Source organism: Phyllostomus discolor, chromosome 5 (assembly GCF_004126475.2).
Source record: "Phyllostomus discolor isolate MPI-MPIP mPhyDis1 chromosome 5, mPhyDis1.pri.v3, whole genome shotgun sequence".
Lineage (NCBI taxonomy): Eukaryota > Metazoa > Chordata > Mammalia > Chiroptera > Phyllostomidae > Phyllostomus > Phyllostomus discolor.
Genome location: NC_040907.2, coordinates 38,576,113 through 38,586,181, shown reverse-complemented (window position 1 = coordinate 38,586,181; position 10,069 = coordinate 38,576,113). Strand labels below are relative to the sequence as shown.

At 46.6% G+C, this 10,069-nt stretch overlaps 1 protein-coding gene across 1 annotated transcript; it reads right to left on the bottom strand.

Moving 5' to 3' along the window:
* Window positions 1–1,181: 1,181 nt before the first annotated feature.
* LOC114497705 (small nuclear ribonucleoprotein G-like) lies at window positions 1,182–1,577 on the bottom strand. Its single transcript, XM_036025070.1, has one exon. It carries the CDS (start codon window positions 1,560–1,562, stop codon window positions 1,323–1,325), a length of 240 nt encoding a protein of 79 aa, XP_035880963.1. The 5' UTR covers window positions 1,563–1,577; the 3' UTR covers window positions 1,182–1,322.
* Window positions 1,578–10,069: the final 8,492 nt, after the last annotated feature.

The window sequence follows — 10,069 nt, the reverse complement described above, 5'->3', positions numbered from 1 at the left end:
CCCCTGAGCTTTTCAAGACATAAACCAAAAAATTCCCTGTTTTGTTAAGCCACTTTGAGTTATGTTTCTGTCAGTTCCAGATTAAGTCAATACGTGTGGGAATCTTTTTCTGTCTCAAAAATCATACTAGGAAAAAGCAACTAGCAAATTGGTGATAGTAGAGGTCACCGCAGAGAGTCCCCAGTGCTTGCAGGGCAGGGCTGGGCAGGAACTTCATCCATATGTATACAGCTTTATACCTTTAAGTTTTTCTGACCATGAGAATGTATTTTCTGATGAAAAAGTTCAACTACTGACATACAAACCATGTACTTCATTTAAAGAACAATAAAAACAGTTTGCTTACTACCTAAACATATATACTTCTTTTCTTTTTTAATATTTTATTTATTTATTTTTAAAATATTTTATTTATTTATTTTTAGAGAGGGGGAAGGGAGGAAGAAAGAGAGGGAGAGAAACATGGACTGGCTGCCTCTCATAACCCCCCAACCAGGGACCTGGCCTGTATGACCCAGGCATGTGCTCTGAAGAGGAATTGAACCAGTAACCTTTCAGTTTGCAAGAGAATGCCCAACCCACCGAGCCACACCAGTCAGTGAAAACTTATAAAATATTATTAACCAATATTACCCTAATACATTTAATTTTTTTAAATGAACCAAGACCAAAAAGGAAACAATGAAATATGTTTAGAATATGAGAAGATATAAAACAAAGGAATTACTGTAGTTTTCCTATTATTTAAAAAAAAACACTAAATTTCCATGTGGCCAAAACACTGTAAACAAAGTCAAAAGGTAATTAATATATACAAGGACTGTCTGGAAAAAGTCCAGCCATTACTAATCTAATGAGAACAGTTTGTTTGACATTGATGTAACCTGGCAGCCAAGGAGAATGGACTGGAATGCGCATGTGTGAACAATGATGACTTCACTGTACTAGTCAGTGGGGCAGTAGATGCCCTTGAATGAGCATGTGTACTGTGTGGCCTTCACAGTCGAAATGAGTGAATAGAGTCACAAATCCACATCCAATTTTGCATTAAGCTTGAACACTATTCTGCTGAAACTATTCAGGTGATTCGGAAGGCCGCAGCTATGGGCAACCGGTGATTGGCAGCTTCATCACAACAATGCACTTGCTCGTGTATCACGACTCACGCAGGGGGTTTTTTCTTTTTGACCAGTACAAAAATTTATTTAACAAAAGTTCAATGTGAAAATGTACATGACTCAATTTTTATGTTGTAGTAAAACAGGAGATGTGGAGAGGGGGACACAGAAGCAGTTGGTTTCTTGGGTGAACACGGCCATTCTTCATACTTGTTCCAAGGCTTCTGACATGATGATACTATTGCCTCGTGTTACCATCATTCCAGTATTGTTCTGTTGCCCACTAGCTGCCATCTCCACACATTCATCTATCACAAGATTCATAAAGGGGTCAAATCCCCACAAGATTCCTTGGACATGTCTGCCACCATTAATTTCAGCGATAACTTCTTGTCTGTAAATTTTTTTTAGCTCAGACGGGGCGGGGAGGTGAGCTTTGCTCATGGTGTCTATTGAGCAGGCTCAAAGATACCTCTCACGCAGAGGTTTTTGGTGAGACATCAAATCACCCAGGTGACTCAGGCCTCCTACAGCCCAGATTTGGAGCCCTACAAGTTCTGGCTTTTCCCAAAACTAAATCATCAATGAGATTCAGGAAAATACGATGGGGCAGCTGATGGCAGTTGACAGAACTGTGTGAGGTACCAAGATGCCTATTTTGAAGGGGACTGAGCTGTCATTGTCTCATGTACAATGTTTCTTGTATCTTGTTCAATAAATGTCTCTATTTCCATATTACATGGCTGGATACCTTCTGGACAGACTCTGTGTGTACGTGTGTGCGTGCGCGTGTGTGTGTTAGAGGTATATAGAGAATATTTGGAGGGATACACAAGAAACTGCTACCCTATAGGCTGTTAATTACCTGAAGGGCCCTGGCTGGTGAGCCTCAGTGGACTCAGCGCGGGCCTGCGAACCAAAGGGTCGCTGGTTTGGTTCCCAGCCAGGGCACATGCCTGGGTTGCAGGCCAAGTCCTCAGTAGGGGGTGTGCAAGAGGCAACCATAAATCATTGTTTCTCTCCCTCTCTTTCTCCCTCCCTTCCCCTGTCTAAAAAGAAATAAATAAAATCTTTTTCAAAAAAAGATTACTTGAGGGGATTTAGGCAGGTAGAAAGGACAATGGGGCCTATTTTTGCTTTTTTATACTATTTGAAGTTTTCAAAAAACATCATACATGTTTTCTTTAAAATATATAGAACATGCGGGTGTTATTTCCCAAATGAAATCTCCTTTTCCTACAGGGTCAAGTAGAGGAGCTACCTCCCACCATTACCGTTCACGGGGTGCCCTAATGCACTGTGCTGTTTCACGCCCCTGTGATTTCACTCTGCTGGTTCCTTGTTTCTTGTTCTTCATTTCCCCATCATCTGCCTGGAAGCTCCTCCTGGTCCCTCAAGGCCCACCTGAGCACATCCTCCTCTGGGCAGTCTTTCCAGATTTCACAGGGTAACTTACTCCCTTGTGATACATTGTCTATCCCTGTATCTTAGCTCTTATAAATTTCTGCTAAACTTTACATTTGTGTCTGTCAGCTTCATTAGACTTGGAGGGCACAGGTACTAATATATAGGCTTAGTTAATGCTGAGAGAATTAAAAAATGCACGCCACTTGGTGTGTCTCTACTCACCAATTTATCATCAGTGACCATCAGTATGGTCTCTACTGAGGAAAGCTGGCCCAGTCGGCATGCAAGCAAGCCTGTGTGTGCCCATGAGTATGCTCTCCCACCCCACACGCATCCACGTTTCACTTGTGGTTTGATTCCATCCTGTACCCATAAACTCAGGAGTCCCCATACCCAAGATCAAGACCTTGGTCTAAGCCAGCCACTTTTCAGCCTTTTTCATCTCGTAGCACACATAAGGTAATGAGCAAAATTAATAAATACATTTTTGCCGATCTGACCAAAAATAGATATAATTGCTATCCATTCGTAGCAGATGGCTATTTGTTGCATTGGCTGTTGTCATTTTTTTATTTGAAAAACAAAGGGAAAAGAGGTCAGTGTGGTACACCTTGACCGGTGTGGTTCAGGGGGTTGGATATCAGCCCACACAGTGAGCGGTCACCAGTTTGATTCCTGGTCAGGGCACATGTATGGGCTGTGGGTTAGGTCTCCAGCTGGGGGTATGTAAGAGGCAACCACACATTGATGTTTCTCTCCCTCTCTTTCTCCCTCCCTTTTCCTCTCTACACCAAAATAAATAAATAAAATCTTTAAAAATTTTTGCAGTGCACCAGTTGAAAATTGCTGGTCTAAGTTGGTCCACCCTTAGAGGCTGTACCTGAAGGACCCTCTTTTAGTCCAGGGCACAACCATCCAGGGATGTTGATGAGATACAGGCATGTCCTGCTGTTCTTAGTCAGAGCCTGGGTGGTAAAGCAGGTAACCCTCTCCCCAGAAGTGCCCAAGCGTTCTCTTAGATTTGGGGAGGACAATGTGTGGGGAGGCCATACCCTCAGAAAACATGCCTCAGCCTTCCATTTTTACCAAAGGACTTCTCAAGAAATATCACAGAAACATGTTTTGTTTGCTCCACAACCGTTTTTTAGTTGGCCCTCTAGGATGTGACGTGCTGGGTCCATTAGTGTGGTTTGGTCTTAAGCAACAGAAACAACTGTGGCTGCAGTGAGCCCACTGGGAGGCTATGGTACGGCCTGAAGAACTGAAGGGAAAGCTGGACCGCGGGGCCTTGCAGGAACAGTTCCGGAGACCTGAGCCACAGGAGCGGCAGACGCTTTTTGAGGCCTGTATCACACATCTCTTGTGCTTTGCATCCTTTCTGCCTCCCCTCTGCCACTGTGGTCTCTTCTGCACATGTTTTGACCCAGTTTGCACTGACGGTGCTTCATCTCAAACTAAGATGCACTGCAGCCTCTCACTTCCTGTCCCAAGCTTCTCTGATGCTGCCACCCGAGTTGCCTATGGGAGTCTTCTGAGCACACATGCATGGGCCACCCAGGGGTGCTTGGGTCACCACCCTTACCAGTGGGGTCAAGAGCCAATGGACACAGGCCTCTCCCTTTGTCCCTCTTGCAGACTGTTCTGAGACTTATGGTCTGTTCCTCAGAAGGTTCCAGTGGGCTGGAGCACCCAAACGTGACAAACTTTAGGTTAGACTTCTCATTCCACTCCTCTCTCCTGCTCCCTGGAATCGCTTCCCAAGTATACTTCCTACACACAAGCCCTTGCTCAGGCTGTAAGTTCAGGGGAGCCCAAACTAAGACAAAATTTAATCTTGAGGTGATGACTGAATACTTCGGGGAGGCAGGTAGAGGTTCAGATTCCAAGAAAAGTATTTAATCGTCCAGGCTTGGATTGTGGTCTACCCTTTGACCAGACAGATGGCAGTTCCCCCAACTCTCTGTCCAGTGGTGGAAGGAGGGCTCCCCAAAAAGAATCAAGATGGTTAGCAGAAAAAAAAGCGGTGATTGATGCCCTTCAGTAGGTTTCCCTACACTTGTTCCATCTTGGGGCACCGTGTACACGGACGTTTAGAACCACCAAGCTCCTCGTTTCCCACCCGAGCCTGCTTCTGGCATTGCCTTTCTCAGGACATGGCGCCAGCGGCCTCCCAGACACCCAGGCGTGAACTCTGGGAGGGAGCCCCATCCCCTCTCCTCTCCACCACAGCCAGCTGAACACCCAGACTGGCGACTCTGCCTCCTTAACATTTCTTGACTCTCTCTTGCTCTCCGCCTCAATGCCACAGCCCAGTCATCTCTCCCCACATGCAACAGTCTTCCAGCGGATCTCCCCGAACGCTGCGCTTTCCCACTCTCTCTTGCATATTGTTCTTAGCTACTAGAGTGATTTTCATAAGGCACAGATTTGAACAAATCACTTTGCTGCTTATTCCTGTTAACCAGCTCCCCACTGCTATTGCATTAAATCATGAAACCTTTGATGACATAATTTTGTCATGACCCAGCCTTACTGGCCTGTCCGTGGTCAGCATTTGGCATTCCCTGCCCCCACATCCAGCTTCCCTGGCAGCCATAGGAACTATAGGCCATTCTCTCTCACCTCTTTTTGGTGCTTGGAATGCTTTTCTGCAATAGTTAGCATGTTTTCAGCTGCAAGTAACATGACACCCCCTGACTCAAATCTGCTTGAACAATCAGGATATACAGTATCTCCCTTCATATAGAGGCAAGAGGGACCTCAGGCACTATATAATCAACGCTCAAAAATGTTGAGGAACCAGCCTTTTATGTCTCTTTTCTCTGCTTCCCTTGGTATCAGGTTCATTGTAAAGTTGAATCTTCTCTGGGTTGGAAGAAGGTGGCAGTAAACTCCAACTTCACACCTAGACATGAAAACATCCACAGGAATATAGAGACCACATCTAGTGTCTTTATTAGGCACTCAAAAACTTTTCCCAGAAGTCCCCTAGGAGACTGCCCCTCACCTCACATTGGCCAGAGTTGGCCACGTGCCCATCCTGAGCCAATCATCAGCAACTAAAACGGGATTATAGTTGGTGGGAGGGATGAGTGGGGGTCAACTTCATGACTACAACACTTGCCATCTTCATTTTTCTGGCTAATTTATTGCAAAATTCAACTCAAGTGTTATCTCCTCTGGGGAGTTACCAAAGAGAAACACCCCTCATCTGGTGTGTCTGTCTGCCACCACCCCCAGCACCTCCCCACCCCCGCCCGGGGATGCGAGTTCTTTCACATCTGGAAGCTGGTTCTTACTTACTCTGTATCTGTCCCCAGTGCCTAGCTCAGAGCTGGCACAGGAGAAACTCAATGAGCTTGTTGAATGTCTCTGTAATTAAAAAGAAACAACAGCACTATAGTCCTGACAGATGTGGCCTAGGGGTTGGGTGTTGTCTCACAAACTGAAAGGTCACTGGTTTGATTCCTGGTCAGGGCACAAGCATGGGTTCCCGGCCAGATCCCTGTTGGGGGCAAGTGAGAGGCAACCGATCGATGTTTCTCTTGCACATCGATATTTTCCTTCCTCTCTTTCTCACTGCCTCCCCCTCTCTAAAAATAAAATCTTTTTTAAAAACTGCATTCTTTAAATCAAAATGTATCTTACTATATGATCTTTCTGCAACTTGACTTTTTTCATTTAACAATGTATTGTAAAAATCTTTCCATCCTATTATATCATTTTTAAATAGCTACATAGTATTTCACGGTATCGACACAGTATGGACACACTGTACCACAAACCGTGTAACCAATCCCTGTGGGTTGTTGGCTGTTTAGACGGCTTCCAGTTTTTTGGCATTATGAACAATGTCGAGAAGTAAACTTCCTTTTGCATACATCTTAGACACTTGTATTAGTTCCCTATGATAAATCCCTACAAGTGGTATGTGGTTTTAAGAAAACAAAAACAAATGGTCTCCCTGGCTAATGTGGCTTACTTGGTTAGAGTGTTATCCTGTAAACCGAAGTGTCGTGGGTTTGATTCCCGCTCAGGGCACATGCCTGGATTGTGGGCCAGGTTCCCGGTTGGGGGCGTGCAAGAGGCAACCAACCGATCAATGTTTCTCTTTCACATTCATTTTTTTTCTCTCCTTCTCTTTCTCCCTCTTTCTCCCATCCCTTTCTAAAAATAAATAAATAAACTCTTTAAAAAATCAATAAATAGGGTGAGGAAATAAATAAATAAATAAATATTAGAAGAGCAAATGGTTGCAAAGTCTTTGTTCCTTCTCCCACTGAGAGGCATGGTTGACACTTTCTCTCCTGAAAGCTAAGTGAAATCACACAGCTTGGACCCCCAGAGCACAGCAGCGGCGATGATGCCTGACTTCTGAGGCAAGGTCAGAAAGATTGATGCAGCTTCCACCTTGGGTTTTTGGAATATTTCCTTTCAGGATTTTCCCTTTGGAAACTCAAGCGACAGGGAAATGCCCAAATCACGTGAAGAGGCCATAATAATTCTAGCCGAACTCAAACTTTTGAGTCATCTTAAGCTAGGCACTAGATGTGTAGGAGAAGAAGCCTCTAGAACAGTCCAGCCCCGCCACTGCCGGAGTCTTGCTAGCTGAGTCCCAGACACCATGGAGCAGAGACTAGCGTCCCTGCTGCATGGCCTGCAACCCTGTCCAAGGTCCACTGAAATCCCCGAGCATGACAAAACAGCTGTGGTACGCACAGCTAAGTTTGGGGAAGTTATATAATAGTATCTCAAAAACTTTATAAAGAATATACATATTGCCCTGACCGATGTGGCTCAGTTGTTTGGGCATCATCCCACAAAGCGAAAGGTCACAGGTTTGATTCTGGGTCAGGCACATGCCGGTGTTGCAAGTTCAGACCCTAGTCAGGGCAGGTATGAGATGCAATTGATTGATGTTTCTCTCCCTGTCTTCCTTGTCTAAACAATAAATATTTTTAAGAAGAATATACATATTTTAAGTCTTTTGATTCTCTATTTTTTTTAATTTGGATTTTTAAAAAAGATTTCACTTATTTATTTTCAGAGAGAGGGGAAGGAAGGAGAAAGAGAGGGAGAGAAACACCAATGTGTGGTTGCCTCTCATGCACCCCTCGGTGGGCACATGGCCTGCAACCCAGGCAGGTGTCCTGACTGGGAATCGAACCAACAACCCTTTGGTTTGCAGGCCAGCACTCAATCCACTGAACCACACCAGCCAGGGCTGATTCTCTATTAAATACTTAATTAAAATTTGAAAACTCAATGCGAAAACATTGTTGTCGCCTTGAGAAACTGACACCGTGGAGCAGGCATATTCCTGGGCTATTACCTCGAGCAAGTTTGCCAGCACATCTGCTTCTATGAGGTTCTCTAGAAACTGACCCGGCTTTGCAAGTTCTGGCCTAAGGCTTATTGGGAAGTGTTCTTGGCAAATGTGCCTGTAAGGAAGGTAGGAAGGCAAGATTGGTCAGAGGCCGGAGCTGACCCGTAATACGGCTGTGACTGAGGCCTCAGCTGATCCTAGTAAGAGCCCTGGAGCTGGCATGGCCCTTCAGAAGTGTCCCGACTCACAGGTAGGGGGGGCCTGCCGCTCCACATGAGCCACTCCTGGGAGGGGCAGAACAATTCTCAGCAGCTCAGGATGGGTGAGATCTAGAGTGTCCACCACAGTCTAGCCCTTGCACTGCCCCAACCCACTTGCTTCTCTGAACTTTGGCCCACTTGAGAATCGCTTCTCCATGTGTCTGGTTGGGTTTGCTTCCTGGGAAACCTGAAAGAGGTTAGTGGGTGAACTAAAGCACCAGCTGTGGAAGTTGACCTCAAGGCCATCACTGAAGGTGGGATCACCCTCCCACCACATGATCTGGGTTCCCCTCACCTCTCCTCCCCTCACCTCAGCTCCCCTCACCTCCACTCCCCTCACCTTCTTCTGGTCTAGGCAGAGTTCCTGGTGGAGAGCCAGACCCTCAGCCATGAAGGGTCTGAGCCTGGGTTACCGGGCTCTGCTCGGCGTGCCCATGCACCATTTGAGCTGGGCATGGAGCACAGAGGACACACCTGTGGGTCAGGGGAGCGTGACATGCATCCCTCCCTGCTCCTGTGCCTTAGCCACACAGCCGTACCTTTGCCTGATGACCAGGGTCAAAGACCTCTGCCAGCATGGGCTTTTCTCCCCTTGAGGATGGTCTCTTAGCTGAAGGGGTTCAAAATAACCAGGCAGAAGCCCTAGTGTAAAGTTGATTGGAACTCTTACTGTGTCCCCTGATGGAAACATTACTGCTTTGGGACCCCCAGACCTTCCGAGCAGGACTAGGAAGCCCCCTTGGAAGGGGGTGTGACTCTGGGTGATGTGGTTCCCCACAGCCAAAGGCCATCCCTGGGGAGGAAGGCCACTGCCAGCTGCCAGCAGCCCAAACTCCTGAGGCCGAGGGAGGAGTGTGCGGCTCCTGGGGAGGGTTTCTCAGAGAAGCGCCACTGTGGTGTCCACGGCTGCATCTGATGTTCACGTTCCTTCCCAGAAAACGAGAACAATGGCTTGTTGGCGTGGGGATTGGGAAGGAAGTGAGATCATGTATGTTAAAAATCCCAGATTGTTCTCGACAAGCGTTAGTTTCTATCCCTTTTATGTCAAGAGCTCCGTAAGTGATCATGTTTCCCTTTTTGCCTCAGAGGTTAAGGAGCTTATAGCTTCGTCTCGTGCTCAGTCACAGCAGATGTATCGCTCATTTTCATGCTTTCTCTCATTTCCTTGATCTTGCGTGTTTTTGTTTTTGTTTTTGTTTTCTCTTTAACTAACCTTGAACATAATCCCTTTGTTGCAAGCTCCTTGAACTGGAATCCCGTTTGCCAAGCGGCAGAGGATGAGTAAACAACTAGCAGAGAAACCTGCTGCTCTGAAGACAGTTCCTTTCCTGAGAAGTGACAGTCCCTCACCCACACCACCATCCCGGCACCTCGCTCCGACCCAGCCATGCAGCTTGCTACGGGGTCTTTGCTTTGTTTCGGCATCTGCCAGCCAACCAGCACCTAGACCTGGAAATCCCTTCACTCAGAGGGTGGCTCACAGCTCTAGCAAGTTGGAAAAATACGAAAATTGGGGGATTAGTGCTTATCAGGCACTGTCATCAGCCAAAGACACTGCTGGTAATCTCTATTCCCATCTTCTGTTTCCAGAAGGGCCCCTCGACTCACCCCAGATGGCTCAGTTACTAGTCCCATCCTGCTATTGGAATTGAGCCATTTGGGGGCAGAATGGGGCATATGTGGCCCAGATGTTGTGACCGAGCTGGGTCCTCCCACTCCGGGCGACCCGTCAAGTTTGTACCCAAACTCAAGGCACTGGGGGGATGCAGTCATGGAGTCAGCAGGCTTGAGGTGTGCCCTGTTGGGTTTTCCTCCTTGAGATCCCTTCACCATCTCCAGGAGAATTCTTGTAAGCAAACGCCTCCTTCTCTTCCTTCCCTCCACAGAAGACCTCTGAGTGCCAGTGGGGGGCCATGCCTTTTATTCTCATTTCTGTGTCAGTGTATAAGATCAACCAC

Excerpts from the sequence above, each read along its gene's own strand:
- LOC114497705 (XM_036025070.1), bottom strand. The coding sequence starts at position 1,562 with ATGAGCAAAGCTCACCTCCCCGCCCCGTCTGAGCTAAAAAAAATTTAC.